The sequence below is a fragment of the Corythoichthys intestinalis genome, chromosome 13 (assembly GCF_030265065.1).
Source record: "Corythoichthys intestinalis isolate RoL2023-P3 chromosome 13, ASM3026506v1, whole genome shotgun sequence".
NCBI classification, from domain to species: Eukaryota; Metazoa; Chordata; class Actinopteri; order Syngnathiformes; family Syngnathidae; genus Corythoichthys; species Corythoichthys intestinalis.
Window position 1 is genome coordinate 5,310,981 of NC_080407.1, and position 20,853 is coordinate 5,331,833.

At 42.9% G+C, this 20,853-nt stretch overlaps 2 protein-coding genes across 5 annotated transcripts in view; both read left to right on the forward strand.

Moving 5' to 3' along the window:
• The window catches only part of arid2 (AT-rich interactive domain 2), a 50,910-nt gene extending 46,707 nt beyond the window's left edge, over nucleotides 1–4,203 (forward strand). The window contains exons 19-22 of the mRNA XM_057855594.1: nucleotides 1,849–1,934; nucleotides 2,010–2,133; nucleotides 2,218–2,309; nucleotides 2,377–4,203. Of these exons, the coding sequence (XP_057711577.1) occupies nucleotides 1,849–1,934; nucleotides 2,010–2,133; nucleotides 2,218–2,309; nucleotides 2,377–2,488 (414 nt within the window). The 3' untranslated portion in view covers nucleotides 2,489–4,203. The remainder of the gene's footprint in view (nucleotides 1–1,848; nucleotides 1,935–2,009; nucleotides 2,134–2,217; nucleotides 2,310–2,376) is intronic.
• A 2,721-nt stretch (nucleotides 4,204–6,924) lies between these two features.
• scaf11 (SR-related CTD-associated factor 11) lies at nucleotides 6,925–20,685 on the forward strand. Of its 4 annotated transcripts, none has more exons than XM_057856295.1 (15): nucleotides 6,925–7,149; nucleotides 7,851–7,897; nucleotides 7,969–8,117; nucleotides 8,201–8,284; nucleotides 8,394–8,473; nucleotides 8,552–8,631; nucleotides 8,706–8,743; nucleotides 8,831–8,901; nucleotides 10,519–10,638; nucleotides 10,739–10,833; nucleotides 14,038–16,131; nucleotides 18,541–18,875; nucleotides 19,575–19,724; nucleotides 19,794–19,913; nucleotides 19,993–20,685. In XM_057856295.1, exons 2-15 carry the CDS (start codon nucleotides 7,879–7,881, stop codon nucleotides 20,086–20,088), a joined length of 3,531 nt encoding a protein of 1,176 aa, XP_057712278.1. In that variant the 5' UTR covers nucleotides 6,925–7,149; nucleotides 7,851–7,878; the 3' UTR covers nucleotides 20,089–20,685. The 4 variants fall into 4 exon arrangements, with proteins under 4 accessions (XP_057712278.1, XP_057712281.1, XP_057712280.1 ...); XM_057856298.1 differs by having other exon boundaries at nucleotides 10,522–10,638; XM_057856297.1 differs by lacking the exon at nucleotides 6,925–7,149 and adding an exon at nucleotides 7,234–7,252.
• Nucleotides 20,686–20,853: the final 168 nt, after the last annotated feature.

Below are 20,853 nucleotides of genomic sequence, written 5' to 3' on the forward strand. Positions count from 1 at the left end.
GCCCGTCTGCAGTTCGCTAGAGAGCATTTGGATGATCCAGAAGAGGACTGGGAGAATGTGTTATGGTCAGATAAAACCAAAATAGCATCATCATGCTTTGGGGCTGTTTTTCTGCAAAGGGACCAGGACGACTGATCTTTGTAAAGCAGGGGTGTCCAAACTTTTTGCAAAGAGGGCCAGATTTGGTGTGGTAAAAATGTGGGGGGCCGACCTTGGCTGACATCCTTTACGTAGAACAATATATTTAAGCAAATTTTAGCAAGCCATTCTGTGTGTCACATTTGCTTTATTATTATTATTATTTATTTTTTTTAATTGATAATTAGAACAATCTCTCAACTAGCCTTTGTGGCGTTCTCTTTCGACTCTGGAGCTCTTGCGAAATACTGCTGCTGTGAAATTAAACTAGCTTTAAATTGCTTCAATTTCTCACAGCTTATCTTTCCTGTAATCTTGTCATACATGTCAGCGTGTCTTGTTTGGTAATATCGCCTCACATTGAACTCTTTAAAAACAGCGACTTTCTCTTTGCAAATGAGGCAGACACAGTTGTTGCGTATTTTAGTGAAGAAATAGTCCAATTTTCACCTATCCTTGAAGCGTCGGCCGTCACAGTCAACTTTCTTTTTTTGTTGTTGTTGATTGTCACCATTTTAGAAAATTGGAAGTAAAAGGTCACATGGGGTAATGTTGCTTAGAGTGCTGCTGCCTTTAAGTGGGTAAATGAGGAGCAGCATTTAGTGTGTAAGCTACTTCATATGCTGGTAGAAGTACTGCTGACCAATTTATTACGTCTGTGTGCGGGCCAGACGTTACTGATTTCATGACAGAGGCTGGGGGCCGGATGAAATTTGACCACGGGCCGCATTTGGCCCCCGGGCCGGACTTTGGACAAGAAAAAATGAATGGGGCCATGTATCGAGAGATTTTGAGTGAAAATTTCCTTCCATCAGCAAGGGCATTGAAGATGAGACGTGGCTGGGTCTTTCAGCATGACACTGATCCCAAACACACAGCCAGGGCAACAAAGGAGTGGCTTTGTAAGAATGATTTCAAGGTCCTGGAGTGGCCTAGCCACCCCCATAGAAAATCTGTGGAGGGAGTTGAAAGTCCGTGTTGCCCAACGACAGCCCCAAAACATCACTCCTCTAGAGGAGATCTGCATGGAGGAATGGGTCAAAATGCCAGCAACAGTGTGTGAAAAGCTTGAGAAGAGTTACAGAAAACGTTTGGCCTCCGTTATTGCCAACAAATTGTACATAACAAAGTATTGAGATGAACTTTTGGTATTGACCAAATACTTATTTTCCACCATGATTTGCAAATAAATTCTTTCAAAATCAAACAATGTGATTTTCTGTTTTTTTTCCCCCACATTCTGTCTCTAATGGTTGAGGTTTACCCATATTGACAATTACAGGCCTCTCTAATATTTTCAAGTGGGAGAACTTGCACAATTAGTGGTTGACTAAATACTTATTTGCCCCACTGTATATGCCACATGGAGTTTTTGGATCGAAACAAGATAAGTACGCGATAATACCTCGTTAGAGTCATGGCGTCTGTAATTCTGCTCTCGTGTGCTCTCACCTCCAGATAGGGTTTTGCTGTTTAAAAAAAAAAAAATTTTTTTTTTTTAAAAATGCCCTGAAGTTCAAAATGTTTGTTCCTCCTAAAAATTGAGATTTTAAGCTTTCCATGATGTATCACACGTGCATATCGGAGTTTTGAAATTTGGCCAAATTGGGGGTCTCAGAGTAGAACTTCAAGTGTTTTCCGCCATAAGTATTTACTTCTTTTGTTTGGCTATTGTAAGCACTGTTAGACGTCTTGGTTTCTCGCATCCAGGATAAGCACTGTTCTCGGGAGGCTTTGTTGGCTGGACTCAAACTGGAGGAACAGCAGGCTCAAAGCCCCAACTCGACCCCTTCCCAGTATGTATAACATGTAAATTTCAGTGAGCATAGAGAATGGTTTTGAAGCAACATTTTGGCTGTGTGGTTTTATAGGACGCCGCCAGTGCCAGGGAGTACTCCGGCGGCGCGACCGCCGAAAGCAATCGTCAATCATCCGAGCGCAGCTCTCATGGCCCTCCGTAGAGGCTCTCGAAACCTGGTCTTCAGGGACTTTACGGTTAGTAGAACTAGCCTCACCCAGAGTAAAGACCTCTAACATGAGAAAAAATGTTCCTATGTCTTGATTTTTTTCCCATCCTAGGATGAGAAGGAGGGACCAGTGACCAAACACATAAGACTAACTGCTGCCTTAACGTTGAAGAACATCGCCAAGCACTCGGACTGCGGTCGCATGTAGGTTGACTACAAATCAAGTGTTATGAATTTGCTAAGCCCTTGACTGACATCTTTCTGTTTCTAGGCTGGTAAAGAAGCACGAGCCTCACCTCTCTGTGCTCGCACTGAGTAACATGGAGGTCTCCACCACGCTAGCCAAATGCCTTTATGAACTGACACGTTCGCTCCAGGCCTAACGCCAAAAGGACAACCTCTAGGAAACCCCTCCGACGCCCTCGCGCGTCCGCCGACACCGGAGGAGAAAGCCGCCGGTGTGAACGTAGCGGGTCTGTGAGGAAGCAGCGCGCAGGATCCGGACTGAAGAACCTCCTCCTGCCACTATCGCTCGGAATCCCTCTCCCGCATCCCGACCGATCCTCGGCTCCTTCAACCTGTGTTTGAAAATCCCGCCACGTACCCTCGTCCAAAAACTGCCACGGGGTCTTCCACCAGCTGCCCCATCAGAAGGAGCTCCTTCCGATGGCTTTTCTGAGGGAATCCACTGACAAACCCCTGAGAAGATTAGCACCAAACACGAGCACATTTTTCGTTTTTTTTTTCTCTTCTTCTTCCCATGAACTAACAAGTTCCGACTGAATGAAGACCACCGGGTTTTAGGGGTCCCGTGTGAGCGGGGCGGGCTTTGGAAGGCGTCCCACAGGGTCGTGATGGAGGAGGACTCGGCCGGCAACTGGCGCAGACTTTTTTTGTTTGTTTTCGTTTTCCTTTCAAACTTGGTAGCTTGGTTTTCTTACTTGAGTTGATATATTTTCACTTATTTATTATTGAAATGAATACCATTACAATTAATGAAATGAATCTTGTAAATATGTTGTGAATATATATAAAGAACCTCTTTCACGATGATGCCACTGGAGAACTTGCTCTGTGGTGTAATAGAAGCATTACTTTGGTAGGGTTGAATAAAGTAGGATGCTTTTTTTTTTGTTTGCTTTTTTTATGATCCCTGGTCACTTGTATCTAATGTGATTCTATACTCAGCAGTGGATGAATGTACTTTAAACCCTGTAAATACTTCTGCAAAGGTACTGATGCTGTAAAGCCTAGGGAGAGGAAAAACAGTTTTTTGTGGAACTGTGACATTTTGTATTATAAGACCTTGTAGAACTCATTTTGCTGGCTGAAAGAGTATGGAATAATATATCGTCATTTTGTAGAAGAAAAAAAAAATATTGAAGGTATTTTCCCCAATTTCTGTTCCCTCACACCTCTTCCCCTCAATGCGTGCGTGCACACACACACAGAAAAACAAGTGACATATATATCTATCCACTGTAAGCGTTTTGTCATTGTACGGGCACAGTGCGCGTACCAAACTTTTTTTGTATTTGTAAATTGGTTTAAATACATGGAGTTTTTATACAGGTTTTCTCCTGTGTTCTTTGCTTTACGTGCAGGTATAATATTTTCTTCACTACTTTTTTCTATCTTAATATAGTGTGGAGTTTTATTGTACTATTTTTTCATTCTTAATACCATGCCACATTCCGGCTCACGTCCTCAAGACTGTCCTCTCTACCGTGTGTTGTGTACCGTTTATGACTGCCTGTCCTGTTAGCATCTGACCGGGGGGCGACCCACCCATCCTCATTTCTGCCGTGTCAGTAGGATGTGTGACTAAACATAGACCTAACAGTCTGTTAGAGATTGGCTTTATTTACTTTGGTGACTGTTTATAGTTTTTAAATAAAAACACTGAACATTTTGCATTTTCATGTTTTCCTCTTCTGACGGACTTTCAAATCCCGTATTTCTATGATAGCATTAAAACACTTTTTCACATTTTCTATGGATTGACTTTAATTTTGAATTTAAACAAATGTACTTTCCCTTTGTCACTGGTTGGCTTAGTTTAATAATTCAACTCTTAATGATTTCATGCGCCAATTCTTGCAGCTCCTAAAATAAATATGGCTCAGGTTTACTCAAAATGACTCTAAATTGTGCTTGGGTGTCATACAGATAATTTGACAAATACTCGAGAGACCTGTTATTAATATTTGGACTATGGAAGGGTTTAAGTATGGCATAACTTTGAAATGGGACAAATGATATCCAGAAATCAAGGGCGTAGGTTTGGTCTCAACATTGGTAGGGACACTATAACAGCATAACCTTCATGTACAGTGGGGCAAATAAGTATTTAGTCAACCACTAATTGTGCAAATTCTCCCACTTGAAAATATTAGAGATGCCTGTAATTCTCAACATGGGTAAACCTCAACCATGAGAGACAGAATGTGAAAAAAAAAAAACAGAAAATCACATTGTTTGATTTTTTAAAAAAAATATTTGCAAATCATGGTGGAAAATAAGTATTTGGTCAATACCAAAAGTGCATCTCAGTACTTTGCTATGTACCCTTTGTTGGCAATAATGGAGGCCAAACGTTTTCTGTAACTCTTCACAAGCTTTTCACACACTGTTGCTGGTATTTTGGCCCATTCCTCCCTGCAGATCTCCTCAAGAGCAGTGATGTTTTGGGGCTTTCGTTGGGCAACCAGGACTTTTAACTCCCTCCACAGATTTTCTATGGGGTTGAGATCTGGAGACTGGCTAGGCCACTCCAGGACCTTAAAATCCTTCTTACGAAGCTACTCCTTTGTTGCCCTGGCTGTGTGTTTGGGATCATTGTCATGCTGAAAGACCCAGCCACGTCTCATCTTTAATGGCCTTGCTGATGGAAGGAGATTTTCACTCAAAATCTCTTGATAAGTGGCTCCATTCATTCTTTCCTTTACACAGATCAGTCGTCCTGGTCCCTTTGCAGAAAAACAGCCCCATAGCATGATGTTTCCATCCCCATGCTTCACAGTGGGTATGGTGCAATTCAGTATTCTTTTTCCTCCAAACATGAGAACCTGTGTTTCTACCAAAAAGTTCTATTTTGGTTTCATCTGACCATAACACACTCTCCCAGTCCTCTTCTGGATCACCTAAATGCTCTCTAGCGAGCAGCAGACGGACCTGGACGCGTACTTTCTTCAGCAGGGGGACACGTCTGGCAGTGCAGGATTTGAGTCCCTGGCGGCGCATTGTGTTACTACTCTGCTTTGTTACTGTGGTCCCAGCTCTCTGTAGGTCATTCTCTAGGCCCGCCTGTGTGGTTCTGGGATTTTTGCTCCCCGTTCTTATCATTTTGATGCTACAGTGTGAGGAGGGAGTTGAAAGTCCGTGTTGCCCAACGACAGCCCCAAAACAGCACTGCTCTTGAGGAGATCTGCAGGGAGGAATGGGCCAAAATACCAGCAACAGTGTGTGAAAAGCTTGTGAAGAGTTATAGAAAACGTTTGGCCTCTGTTATTGCCAACAAAGGGTACATAACAAAGTATTGAGATGAACGGTTGGTATTGACCAAATACTTATTTTCCACCATGATTTGCAAATAAATTCTTTAAAAATCAAACAATGTAATTTTCTGGATTTTTTTCCCCCACATTCTGTCTCACATGGTTGAGGTTTACCCATGTTGACAATGACAGGCCTCGCTAATATTTTCAAGTGGGAGAACTTTCACAATTAATGGTTGACTAAATACTTATTTGCCCCACTGTACACTTTTTGCTGGGGACGGGACATTAATAAGACCAAACAGATAGGGTACATTTCTCGAAAATAGCTGGTTCATACGTAAAGTGAAAAAAGTTCAAACTTATTTTCATGGGAGAAAGTCATTTTTCAAAATGTTCGCTTCATATAAAGGAAATTCACAGTGTGTGTGTTGTGTGTTTTTTTAGGGGGGTCAAAAATGTGCTCAGGTTGCAAATAAAAATATATTTTTTAAATAATCTAGAAAATATATACATTTTGATTGGGGAATAAATGCACAAAATGCACAGTTGAATTAACGTTAACAGTAGAAAACATACAGGAAGACATCTCTCTAAGCAGCTTTCTACTCAAGTTGTACAGGTTAGCAAGTTCACACTGTATAATACCACTCTAACTCTGATGCAGGTCAGACTTTCAGTCACAAAATTAGTGGTGTGTTCCCCACCTCCACAACATTGACGTCTTTTTACATTACTTACAGTGGCTGCTGCTGCTGCTGGTCGGAAAAAAAACCTTCTTTTATCCCTCCTCTTCAAAAGGGGCGGAGGAGGCGGCATGTAGACATGCTTTTCTGTCGGGATTGTGTGAATGTGGGGTTCTAGTCATCAGCCGATCAAACGTTCGTTTGAGGGGGGAAAAAATGGACTGGCACATTCAGCAAGTAAAAAGGGTAAGTCTGAACATAATGAAAGTAATTCACTTAATAATGGTAGGGTCAATTCTATCCTTACAACCTATTGGAAGACAATCCAAATTACCTATATCACATTGTATCCTTACAACCTATTGGAAGACAATCTAAATTACCTATATAACTCAACTCATTATATAATGCAAATAAGGTTGCTTAAAAGTTGGTGGGGACAATTTGAGCATCCCTAAAAATTGGTGGTGTAATGTCCCTACCGTCCCTATGCAAACCTACGCCCTTGCCAGAAATATTTTTTCAGTTCATTTGCAGTCATGGAGGATTTTTCTGCATTTTATCTAGTATTTTATACCTGGTATTTCATCCTCTGTTTGTGTAATGCTTGCTGTGTCCAATAAGGGGCGCTCCTCGCGAAAACTAGCGGCCGCACTGCGAGACATGTGGCCGAGAATTGGTGAAATCTCAGCTCGTGTTTTTTTTAAATATTTTTTTATTTTTTTAAACCCAAAACAACAACTACCGTAACTACAAACTTAGCTTAGCGATTCATTAGCATTTCATCACAGTGAGAAAAAATTAGTCTGGACAGTGAAAGCGTTCCGGCGCGTAAGAAGAAGGCACGGGGGCACTTTAAAGGTGAGTAAGCGACTGTAGCTTGTTTTTGCTAACTGGCCTTAAGCGTTAGCTTGTTCTAGCGACGTAAGCAGGTGTCGTGTTGTTATCCTCAAACTGCTAGTAGGTTAGTTCTAGGAGGTAAATTAAGCTTGTGACTAGTCAGTCGAAGACCTTGACTGCATTTTGGGGCGCTAAAAATAGATTTAGTTCGGGGTTGGTCGCTGTGCTAAATCAGCAGAAGCCACGAAGCTATTTAGTTGCTATTTTGGTGGGTTCTGCTTGGGTTAACTCATATGCTAAGCAATCACAATCAATTAAGAGCTCATTTCGACAATAGCATCAAACGATTAGTAGCCACGAATAAGTACTAAGTGTTTATTAGTTGTTAAAGTCATATTAGCGTTTGTTATTGTTTGGATAGCGGGACACGCGAAAGCTAATTAGTATCACAACTGCGTCCATCGTTGCCATAGAAGTCTCATTCATTGACTTGATTAGGCATGAAATTAATACTGTATTAATGTGGGTATGTGTGAGAAATGGGAAACTCCTCAAACTAGCATTATCACACAGTTATACACATTATTTAAGTTGTGACTCTTTCAAACTAGTGAAAATGCACAATTTTCTGTGACTTTTTCTGTTTTGAATTGATTCAAACAATCATATTTTATTAAGAGTTAAGAATGGGCAAGTTTTTAACATACACCTTTTTGTTTTAGCGGTGATTGGGACAGCCCAGTTCTGGACATGACTGGAGCTGAAAGTGGTGGGTGTCTTCACGCAGTCATGCATTATAGTGGATTATATATAATGTCTTCAAATTGCGTTCCGGTGTAGGTGGCCAGGGGCCACCACCCGACGGGAGCGACGCCGAGGAGGCGGAACGGTGCCCGATCTGCTTGGGGGTCCCGGCCGGAGGAGAGCTCGCCATGCCGGAAAGCTGCTGTCATGTCTTCTGCCTCGGATGCTTACTTACGTGGGCAGAGGTGATGTACAACGCTGCGATGTTACTTTATAAGCTTTTTGATTGTTTGTATTGATACCCCCCCCCCCCCCCCCCCCCCAATAGTTGCAGATAGTACCTTCTTGTCCCGTGGACAGACGGCCATTCAGGAATGTTTACAGATGGGACCGAAGCATGCGCTGTGTGCAGGTCTGTTCTTAGACAGTTGGAATCATTTTTTTCCTCCTACTCTCTGCTACTTTTCAAGACTGTACAATCAAATGTGAGTTGTAAATATTATATTTTTCTGCAATAAAAGGTTCCAGTGAGGAGACGAGTGGTTGAACCAGAAGCTGAGAATTTCGCCTGTAGAGATCCCAAAAATATAGCGTCTCTCAAGTAAAGAATCATTTTGTCATACCTTATCAATCCAAATGATTTATACAAAGTTGAGTTATTTTTGGATTTTCTTCCCAGAAGCAAATTTAGAAAGAGGTCCAGACAGCAAAGGGCAGAGAAAATGGCCGATTCGATGACGAAAGGACTCGTTCGGAAATGTAATCTGCAGCTGCTTTTTGTATGAATTTCAAGCTTGATTCATCTATTTCTAATCTGTCAATTCTTCTACCAGGCAACGACGATGAGTCGTCTCCAGCAAACTATAAAAAGGTGGGATTTTGATTTTCTGTTTGTTATTTTGCTTTTGAATTCACCTCTTTAAAAAAAAAAAAAAACATTCAATATTTTTTTTTCCAGGTGAGAGGAACAGATTGCTGTGATTGGCCCTCATCTCCTTTGCTCTCATCAGCTACATCTACACAAGACATGTAAGTCATTTTCCTAGGTTAATGACAGCTAGGCCTGTCGCGATTAGGGCTGCAGCTATCGATTATTTTAGTAGTCGATTAATCGGGTAACTACTTTTCGAATAATCGAGTAATCTGATAAGGAACATGAAAAATTAAAATACCTGAGCTGAGCCTCAAACGGTATCACAAAAAAAATTAAATAAGGATCTATGTACAACAAAAGAACAATTTGCTAACATACCAAAAGTTGTCAAGGTAAATGCTATAAAACGCTAACATTTTTTTTTTTTTTTTTTTTACAATGCTCATAACAAATGGTTCAGACACATATTCCCACAAACAACAGCTAAATTACCTTTAAACTAAATTACGAATGCATTAAAAAAAACATTAGCTCAAACAAAGACTTAGCTTATGTTGGTCTTAACTTTGTCTCACCTTTTAACTGCAATTTTGCGTTGGGGAGAAGACTGTCAATGTTTTATAGCAGACTAAAGTGGTTAGTACATTATTTTTTTTCCATTACCCTCAATGTAGCAAAGCTAACAGTTTACAATATTTATTATAGAAGTGTATCCTTATTTTCTATGTCTGAATTTTAATTCCACGGCGTGTTGATGGCCAGTAAACATCTGTAAAGGCTACTGGAGTCTCATATGTAATCAACACGCACGTGTGCCGAGTGCACGGACCACACGCGCGGACATATGTATGTTTGCACGCACGTACGCGGCGATAATTCGCAGCCGGGAAAATTACCGCCCTCATTTTTATTTACCATGCAATAATTTGACATATTGCATATCGCAACAGGCATAATGACAGCATACAATATGGCTAGGTTCATACTACAGGTCTTAATGCACGAATCTGATTTTTTCGTGTTTTTCCGATTTGAGTCAGGCATTAACTTGACGGTCTGAACGGGACAAGTCACATAGAAGTGGACCATTTCAAATCCGATCTGAGTCACATTTTTTCAGAACGTGACTGGCAGTCTGAACTGTAAAGATGCCCAAATCGGAATTCATGCAACATTTATGTCAGCAAAGAGCAAGAGGCACGGAGGACGGCAGCCATGTAGGCATTAGCGCCTAGCATGAACTCTGCTTTTAAGCACAAAGCGGGCTTGACCACAGTCATAAAAAAATTAAATGAAGAAAAGAATAAGCCTTACAACTTTCGATATTCATTCTGTGCGCCAAATGAGCAATATTTCATTATTGCACACATGGCCGAGTCGGGGCAAACTGACGCACACACGTCATTTCACGCACACACGTCAAGGCTCGTGTGTGCGTGTATTCGTTCTATCAGTCCATATAAACTTTGAATATAAGACTAAACGGGGATTATTAATGTCTGTTATTTGTGTCCTCTTTTTGGAAATCAAAATATGATCTCTGTGGAATGACATACAGCTAGCATGTGTGATTTGTTTTGATGCTTCTGCGCATGCGGGTCTATTTTCTGAGCGCATCTCGGACTACAAATTAGTGCGCATGCGTGATACTTGAACAGTCTCAACGGACAAAGGCAGTCTGAACGGGCACGCCAAAAAAACGGATTTGTGCATTAAGACATGTAGTATGAACCTAGCCTATTTTGACTCATGACGTGATCATTCTCTCCCAGCAGACAACCTGTGTTGCTGAGCAAGGATGTACTCTATGAAATGAAAGAATGCAAAGTTCAGGTACAGGAATGCCCGTGGTTTTCTCCTGTTGCCCCTATTACCGCGAATGGAACCTCAAGGTAATATCATCTTCCCTGCCATTGTCTTTGTATAAGTTTTGGAAATGCATAAAGGCCTCTTCGTAGTTCATTTACAGCTGATGACAACTTTCCCTTGCAGGTTCGTGCCTCTTAATGACCACCACGGTCCATTTACGTTCGGACTCTGTTCATCTCCTATTACCTCTACTTCATCATTTGGGCCTGATCATTTTGGTGAGTAATGATTACTGACAAGTTTGGGTATGTCCTCGCTAGGGCTGCAGCTGTCGAATATTTTAGTCATCGACTGAAAATTCTATCGAGTAATCGGATAAAACATTTTTTTTAGGTAAAGAGCAATTATTAATATACATTTAAAAACAAGACATTTCATCAAATATTGAATCATTTTCAGTCAATCAGTCTTTATTTTCGATGTACATTGTTGAAAACAGCCAACAATTGCATCTCAGAGGTCACTAGAATAAAAAGACTAATTCACTGCTTTTACTTAAAAAACTTCTATATCTTATAAAAAATATATATATTTCTTACCTAAAAATGTAATTACGCTTGATAACACACATCACTTGAAAGCTATGTGTTTTTCCCACGTGTTCCAATTGAATTTCCATTGTGTCAAGCTATTTTTAAGATTAAGTTTTAAGTGAGTCTAAACTGTAAGTACTGATAGGATTTTGATTTTATGCAGTGTTCAAAATAAATGTGTAATACCTGCTGTGTTGGAGCACATTAGGGACCAGTGCTACTTGGTGTTTTATTCAGTAATGACTGCTGAGCTAAAACTAACTGACAGTTTGCTTTATTATGTTTTAATTTTACACCCTCATCACTCTACAGCGCTGTGTTTTTACAGATTAAATAAAGCCTGTATGTAAGACATGTTAGCCACGCATCGACAGTGGTCATAATCAATCGAAACCTAGCCCTCTGAAGGGCTAACGTTACGTGAGCGAGTGACAGTAACATTATTAGGGCTGCAGCTATCGAATATTTTAGTAATCGAGGAATCGACTGAAAATTCTATCGACTAATCGAGTAATCGGATAAAACAAATATATTTTTAGGTGAAGAGCAATTATAAATACACATGAGAAAACAAGACATTTAATCTAATCTTGAACCATTTTCAGTCACTCAATGTCTTTATTTTTGATGTATATTGTTGAAAACAGCCAACAATTGCATCTCAGATGTAACTAGAATAAAAAAAAAAAGAGACTAATTCACTGCTTTCACTCAAAAAATATATATATTTAATTATATGTATGTATGTACGTATATATATATATATATATATATATATATATATATATATATATATATATATATATATATATATAAATGCCGTTACGCTTGATAATACACATCACTTAAAAGTTAGGATTTTTTCCCACGTGTTTCAATTGAGTTTCTATTTGTGTCAAGCCATTTTTAAGTTCTAGTTAAGTTTTAAGTTAGTCTAAACTGAAATGTATGATACAGGCTGTATTGGAGCACATTAGGGACCAGTGCTACTTGGGTGTTTTATCCAGCAATGACTACTGAGCTAAAATTGATAGTTAGCATTATTGAGTTTTTATTTTACACCCTCATCACTCCACAACGCTATGCTATGTTAAAGCCTGTATGTAAGACACGTTAGCCACGCATCGACAGTGGGCATAATTAATAGAAACCTAGCCCTCCGCAGGGCTAACGTTATGTGAGCTTGTGAAAGTAAAGTTAATCTTATTTATTAGCGCTTAGCGCTCCACTGCTTTAAGATGGCGGCTGTTTACTAACGCTACCCAGACGCGGCCGAGTCTGTCATTTTGCATCTAGTCCATCATACATGAGATCTCTATGAGACTCAGAGTCATCAGACGCTACCTGCTATCAACGTAGCATCGTGCGGGCTTGTATTTAGCAACGTCGGCGTCGTTTGTAGCGGCTGTCGGCTGATGTAAGTTTTTTTTTTGTGCTTCTTCCTCTACGCACGTGACATCAGCGCGTTGTCCCGCATTAAAAGTAGTCCGAGCAAAACGTGATGCTTAAAGCTGTCAAAATAAACAATAACTTGAGGTGAATAAAATTACTCGGATCAGTTTTTAAACTCGAGTTACTCGAGTTGCTCGAGTATTTGTTTCAGCTTTAAACATCATATTTATTAGCGCTGAGAAGTCTACTGCTTAAAGATGTCGGCTGTTTACTAACGCTGCCCAGGCACGGCCGAGTCTGTCATTTCGCATCTAGTTCTAAATGCATGTGATATCTGTTGAAGGAGAAAAGATATCGTCATCGCACACACCATATAATTGTTTGCATTAGTCTAAGACATATATAGTCTAACACATACATATGGTACAGGTTTTCGTAGGCACCGTCTAACTGTTTGCATTAGTCTAGCACACGTAATATAATTAATCAGGAAATAGTATCATTTTCATATCTACGGTAGGACTACACTACTAATATAAAATAAATAGCACACCATAGTTTAATGAGAAGAAATAGAAGAGATACACAATGCCGTCTTATCACAACATTGACGCACCAACTCTGGCAATCAGCTCTCCCAGCAAACTCCAAGGACAAAGCGCTTTGTCCTAAAACAAGTACAACCAGCCCGGACAGCAAAGTTGATAGCGGGCGTCCCAATCCGCGCACGAACCTAAGCCGGCCAAAACCGGCCACAGAGGGGATGGCCCAAAAGCAACGCCCGGAAACGCCTTCGACAAGGCCCGCCTCCGCAAAGACTTTAAAAAGACTGGACACTGAGATAACACAGATTTTTTCTGCCCGGAAACATATAGCCTTGTTTTGGATCCAGAATTGTCCCTCCGTCGTCTGTTTTTGCCTTGTTTTTACCATTGTCGACGAATAAATTGTCAACCTGTTTTTGGTGAGTGTTCTTCAAGCTTTTGAAACATGGAGTCAGTACAAAGGGTTAAAATAAGAGGACGCGCGAGATTCGGCCTTCCCGGCGGGCGCACGCGGGGCAGCGTCAGCCGAGCGGCACTTGTTTTGGTTGGTGCTGTCCGCGGGTGCGTCTGGGCCGGGGGGGGCGAATTTCAACACTATGAGACGCATCGGACACTACCTGCTATCACACTAGCATCACGCGGCTTAGTTTTTAGCAACGTCGATGTAGTTTGTAACGGCTGTTGGTTGCAGTAAGGTTTTTTTTTTTTTAGATTGCTTCTTCCTCTATGCACGTGACGTCAGCGCGTTGTCCCGTGTTAAAAGTAGTCCGAGCAAAACGTGATGCTTAGAGCTGGCAAAATTAAACGATTCCTCGAGGTGAATAAAATTACTCGGATCAGTTTTTAAACTGGAGTTGCTCGAGTATTCGTTTCAGCTCTAGTCCTCGCTCTCTGCCAAAAGTCATTTTATTAGAAATAGATTTCTTTTTTCACATGTCTTGTGTTATTACAGTTTTCCAGGGTGTAGTCTGCGCCATTACCTGTCCTAAAGGTGGAGAGAAGCGGGGTGGACGAGCCTCAAACTCTAAAGCGCCCACCAAAAAAAGCAAATCCCTCCCGTCCCGTCGATCAGGGCGCAACAGTAAATCCCAAGGGGAACCTCATGCATCTGACCCATCGTCTCCGCAGTCCGCCGCGTTGGACTCAGACCCATCCGCCGGTCAGGCCTCAAAACCCGCCGGTCAGACGTCTCCGGTGCCGGTCAAAAGGAAGGGCAAACGGGTAACAAACCGAAAGGCCAGCGGGAAGAGGAAAAACACCAGAAAAAAGCAGTCGTCCGAGTTGGTTGAAAGCCCGTCGGCGAGTGACGATGAAGAGGGCGATGAGGTTGACAACGCTGATGAGGGGGAGAAGAAAGGTGAAACCAATAGTGAGGTGAACAACTCTGATCAGGCCTCTGATACAGAAGGAAGTCCTAATGCAGAACAGAATGACGTGAATTCCCCCGATGGGCAAAAAGGTGCAGAATCTTTAAACAGTAATGTGGAACATGACACTAATGACACACTACTTGAAAAAGACTCTGATGAACGACCGGAGCCCGATGAGAACAGCCAACTGTCTTGTCCTTTGGACTCCCCTCCAAAAAGCCCCGAGTCAGAGTGCCCCGATGACAAAACTATTACACAAGAAGAGGATCCTCCTGTCTCATCAATTTCAACTGGAGACGAGAAGATCTCCACATCGCCGCCATCGGAACTGGAGAACACTCTGGACGACCTCATTTCCGAGTGCGAGAATGTGACTGAACAAAATGACAAAATGGAAACTTGTGAAGAATTCTCAGAACAGCACAGTGATGAAGTGTCGCAGGATGTGCCGACAGAATCGCATGAAAGCCCTGAGCGGGCCTCTCCGTGTCCTGAACCCTCAAAAGAGAAGGTAGCTGACCAAGAAGCAAAAGCATCTGAAGAGTCTAAAACATCTGAAACACAAGCTCCATCACTAGGTGACGATTCGGAAGATGTTGTTAAAGATGATGATCTATCCAAAGATGATACTAGCGTAGTTCCAATGGACTGCAGTTCACCTGTAAGTGAGGCTAATAGCGGAAATATTTTGGAGTGCGTACCATCAGCCGCTGCAGAAACTCCACCCTCCGTTACGGACGAACGTTCCAAAGACCGAGGGGAGAGGGATCCGAGCCATGAGAGGAAGAATGGCAGACAACGACGCTCTCGCTTCCATTCCCCGACCTCGTCCTGGTCGCCCAAAAGGGACTCGAGACGGGAGCCGTGCAGACGCTCCCGCTCGCGGTCAAGAGAGCGCGCCGGCAGCCCGCCGTCTTCCCGTTCCTCCCGCGCTCGAAGCAGAGAAAGGGAGCACGAGCGAGACTCGGCCAGGAGGGAGCGCAGCCGCGAGAGGAAGAGGAGACGGTCCAGGAGTCGCTCCAGATCCAAGTCGAGGTCCCCGTCCAGGATGAGATCACACAGACGAGGATACAGCCCCGAGCGGCCGCTTTCCAGAGATCACTCCCCTCGGAGGGGCGGCCGGAGGGCGATGCAGGGCGGTGCCAACGCCTTCGAGGGACGACGGTATCACGGAGGTGCCGGTCGCTTTGAAAACGGCGTCCCTACCGAAACGTCGCCAGAACACCAAGGCTGGTCGGAGAATCCCGACTGGGTTACCGAAAACACCCGCGGCGAAGCCGAGTGCAGAAACTGGGACGTCGGCGCCGGCTCCCGCTGGGAAGATCGCGGGCCAAGGGGACGCGGCGGCTACGAACGAGGACGCGGAACGGGCCGGGGAGGCGGCAACCGGGGCTTTCACAACCAACAGGATGACGACAACCGCAGGCCGCCACGGAACAGCAACAGTTATTCAGGGAACGACGCCTACAGCCGCTTTAATGAGAATCGCGGCGGCGGCCGCAGGAAACAGGACTCGGACGGCGGCGACTCCATGATGGACCGCTCAGGCTGGTCGTCGGCGTCCAGCTGGGCGGTGCGGAGGACACTTCCTGCTGATGTTCAGGATTATTACTCCAAGAGAGAGAGGGGGGGAGCAGGTGGTTGGAACCGGTCCGAAGAGGAGCAGCCTGCCGCAGGTATAGTGAGAGTTTCATCCCGCAAATACATTATTAAGTAATGGAGGCAAAACCTTCCCGTCATTTGTTAATTTTACAATAGCCAAGTGTGGCCAAGTTTCTCGTGAATGAACTGCAACTAGGCCTTTCGCGATAACAAATTTTAGTGTGCGATAATTTATCTCATAAATTATTGCGATATGCGATATTATTGCGCGCCCCCCCCCCCCCCCCCAATATTTTTTTAGACCAAATTACAATAACACAGTGAGAATACAGTATATATTAATAGATCAAGTACACCCATTTAAACGCGATAAGAAATCACAACTAAAAACAATAGACCATACCTCTTAAGTAAAAGACAACAATATTAATACCACACAGAAACACAGAATATATAAAATGTGTTTTTCAAGAAAAAAAAAATGCATTTAATAACGTAGGCATTTAGGCAAATGAAAACTTTTCCCCTCATAGCTTCTGCAGTGGTGTTCCATAAAGATGCAACGATACAGTTAAGTCACTGTTCGGTACGATTTTCAATACGGGGGAAAAGATTTTCTGTTTCAATACATTTAATGCTCTGGGAAAAAAAAATAACAACTATACTTTTTGTTTCTTTTTTTTTTTTTTTTTTTTTGGGCAAACGAGCAAAAATTAAATTACCATCATATAAACATGCATTTTAGTGCATAATATCTATGTGCTTATTTCTAACTGATCTGAAGAAATTTAGTATAAAAGTGCTGAGAACAATCTTTACTGTTTGTAAAGTGAGGCGGGGCACACTGTTGATTGCTACAGCACTCTTAGCAGCTAGGTTTAGTACATGAGCAAGACATCCTATTTGTGGTCCGAATCCATCTGTGTCGCATATTGAATAAACAATATTTGCAGCGTTATCTTTCGTCACTGGTATGGATTGATTTGGCCTTCTTAACTTCCATTCAGTCATGGCGGTTTATAATTCATCGATGTAGTACAGACATGTCCAAAGTCCGGCCCGGTGGCCAAATGCGGCCCCTGGTCAAATTTCATCCGGCCCCCAGCCTCTGTCATAAAATCAATAACGTCTGGCCCGCACACAGACTTAATAAATTGGTCAGTACTGCTACCATCATATGAAGTAGCTTACACACTAAATGCTGCTCCTCATTTACCCACTAAAAGGCAGCAGCACTCTAAGCAACATTACCCCATGTGACCCTTAACTCCCAATTTTCTAAAATGGTGACAATCAACACAAAAAAGAAAGTTGACTGCAACAGCCGACGCTTCAGGAATAGGTGGAAATTGGACTATTTCTTCACTAAAATACGCAACAACTGTGTCTGCCTCATTTGCAAAGAGACAGTCGCTGTTTTCAAAGAGTTCAATTTGAGGCGATATTGCCAAACAAGAGACGCTGACATATACGACAAGATTACAGGGAAGATACGTAGCGAGAAATTAAAGCAACATGAAGCTAGTTTAATTTCACAGCAGCAGTATTTCGCAAGAATTGGAGAATTGAAAGAGAACGCAACAAAAGCTAGTTGCGAGATTGTTGATATGATTAATTGAAAAAAATAATAAAGCAAAGGTGACACACAGAATGGCTTGCTGAAATTTGCTTAAATATATTGTTCTACGTAAAGTACGTCAACCAAGGTCGGCCCCCCACATTTTTACCACACCAAATTTGGCCCCCTTTGCAAAAAGTGTGGACACCCCTGATGTAGTATATGGACTACGTGTCCCATAATCACTCTGGGCTCACGTAGCCAATGGCATGGGACGTAGCACATCTAGTTCGCTATTTCATGATATCTAGTGTGTGCGCGCATTAAAAAAGTTAGCAAACGCCACAGAAGTCACATCTGCTCATTACTGCACAACACCGGCATATGACAATCGACTTTCATAAATAGGATGAGTTTGAAGCACAGTGCTCTTAATTTGCCACTCAGATATCCGGTGTTGTGCCGAAAAATAGCCGCCCCGCGTGAAATGTCACTCCTGACGGGAGCGCCCACACGTCAATAACACCGGCACGTCGGAGATGGTCCGCAGTCAATCCGGAGCACTGGCGCGGCCGGTATACGTTGAACAATAGGATATAGTGGGAACGATTGGCTCCGGCGCTATTTTGGAACGAAGATGCATTTTGCGCAGTTGGTAACAAGGAATCCAAACTTTTAACAGCAAGTCTGCCGCACGCACGTGCACGCAAGGCGATAAATCGCAGCGGAAAAATTACCGCCTTCATTTGTATTTATCGTGCGATAAATGGAATTATTGCATATTGCGACAGGCTAAACTGCAACTCAACGGGGGACTTGGCGTTGCTGAACAGTCAAACCAGTCTATCGCTAACGACTCCTGTCCGCCCTGTTGGATGTCTAACGCGATCATTGGCACTGAATTGAGTTCATGTTTTATTTGTAGATGCAGCTAAGAGTGAACCCGCACCTGCAACCGTACCCGGCAACGCTCCTGCATCGGTGCTGACGGCGATGCTCCCTCCGCCACCTCCGCAGTTAAACGTCCTACATCACCACTTCCCCATGCAGGGACCCCGCGCACCCATGCCGGCCGGTTTACAGCCTGCAGCGCCGTACGCCATGCCCCCTCCGATTCCCGTGCACCTCCACCCCGCCGTTCCGCTGATGCAGATGCCTGCCGTGGGTCCCCAGGGGCTACCGCCGCCTCCCCCGCCGCCCCCTCCCATGCAACAAGCGAGCCAGACAGCAGCAGCTCAGCCCGATGGCCAGATAACACAGGTATGGCAATGCTAGAGAATAAAGATGCACGATATCGGTTACCGATAATTATCGTCCGATAATGGCAATTATGACGTCACACAGATAAACCAGATTTTAAAAAATTCATCCGATAATCCAATCCGATAATTATATACTTCATTTAGTCTCCAAATGTGCGCAATTGATGCAGTTTTGTCCAATTCTGCATCGCCGCCTACTCAACCCCTCCTCTCTCTGAAGCCCCCTGATGGAGGAGGGGTTGAGGAGTATGGCGTCATAGATGAGGCGGCGTCACACTACAGGGTTGAGGTGATATCATGGCGCCTCTGTCACTAGCGTGGGTTGATTTTTTTTTTCCCGTGTGTGAAACGGTGCTCTCGCCATCTGCAAAACATGCACTGCAAATGTTCCACGAGGCGGAAAGAAGGCGTCCTCATTCAAGACCACTAACCCGATTAGCCATTTAAAACTGCATCACAAAGATTTTGGGAACGAATACGAGGCTGCTGTTAGCGCGAATGCTAAAGCTAAACACACATAAACTAAGCTAAACTACGGGGCTTGTGACTTTTAATAGAATCATCGGCTTGACATTATCAGTTATCGGTTGGAACGAGGAGGAAATTATCGGTATCGGTTGAAAAATGCATTATCGTGCATCACTACTAGAGAAAGAAAGAAAATACCCAATTCCTTTCAATTTGCGCTTCACCCTAGATTGCGAGCAATACAGCCGCTTTCGGAAAAGCGGGCCTACCCCCGACTCCCACCAAAATTAGCCAGCAAGCCGTCAATCAGGCGATGCCTTCGTCGACAACGCCAGTTCAGCATCACAAGGCTCAAGCGGATAGCTCCAAAAAAGAAAAGGTAACTTGAGATAACCGTCGTTTTTCGGGGTTCCCATTTAATGCGGATCTCGTCCCGTTTTTGCTTAAGAAACAACAGATCCAAGAGAAAGCTATAAATGAAGTGAAGAATGCTATTAAACCTTATTACCAAAAGAAGGAAATCACAAAGGAGGAGTACAAGGAGATTGTCCGCAAAGCAGTAGAGAAGGTGTGCAAGTATTTTTCTTTTTACTTCTGCTCCTTTTGTTTCAGCAATGACTTGAATATTTTTTGTCTTCATTGCTCAGGTATGTCTCAGCAAGAGTGGTGAGGTGAACTCAAGTAAGGTGGCCAACCTGGTGAAGGCCTACGTGGACAAATACAAGCACGTGCGCAAAAAGTGAGGCGGCGCTAGACCCATTGTGCAGCTCAAGTGCAATTTCCCCTAGCTGGAATTTAGCTTCCAAACTCCACGATGACAGAGAGCCATTTCTTTTTTTGATATCTCTACCTTTTAATAAACTATATAGATTGTTTTCTATAGATTTTTCATATTTTGTTAGGAAAAAAAGTCCCAATCAGAAGTGATGCAAGAGCCCTTTATTTTGCATAGATTGTGACTTGCAGAACTACTGTAAGGGGAGCAGGGAGGCACGTTAAGTTTCTTGTGATGGAGGAAAAACAAATGTCATGTCTGCTATTATTTTCATGAGAATCATTCTGGCTGGCGCAATAAAATTCCCCTGAATCCTAAATTCAGAGCCTAGTCAAGGATTTTTTTTTTTTTTTTGATAAAAAAAGAGCTCTATAATGAATTTTAGATGAAACGTAAGCCCTGACATGATGATTGACACCCTGATTGGTTGAGGGCAAGTCTGTAATATAATATAAGACGCACATCAGGTTAAATTAATCCAACCTGAATGTGTAGTGAATGTCAACGCATCTAAGTGAAATGTTCATCCAGTGAGTAGTGAAATAAAGTAGCTGCTTCCTGACTGGCTCTTGAGTTTTACTTCTATAGTAGCCTGACAGGATAATACTGTTAGTTGTTTAGTATACCGAGTTATGCTCATCTTACTTATTGGCTGCCAGCGACTGTTGTAAGAAGCACGAGTGGGCGGGAATGTGTGCGAGCATGTGTCACTGTCACTCTTTCACCTAACTCG

Coding starts and splice junctions, on each gene's coding strand:
- scaf11 (XM_057856295.1), top strand. Junction 8,744..8,830: donor CTCCAGCAAACTATAAAAAG/GTGGGATTTTGA, acceptor TTTTTTTTCCAG/GTGAGAGGAACAGATTGCTG. Junction 19,725..19,793: donor ATAGCTCCAAAAAAGAAAAG/GTAACTTGAGAT, acceptor TTTTTGCTTAAG/AAACAACAGATCCAAGAGAA.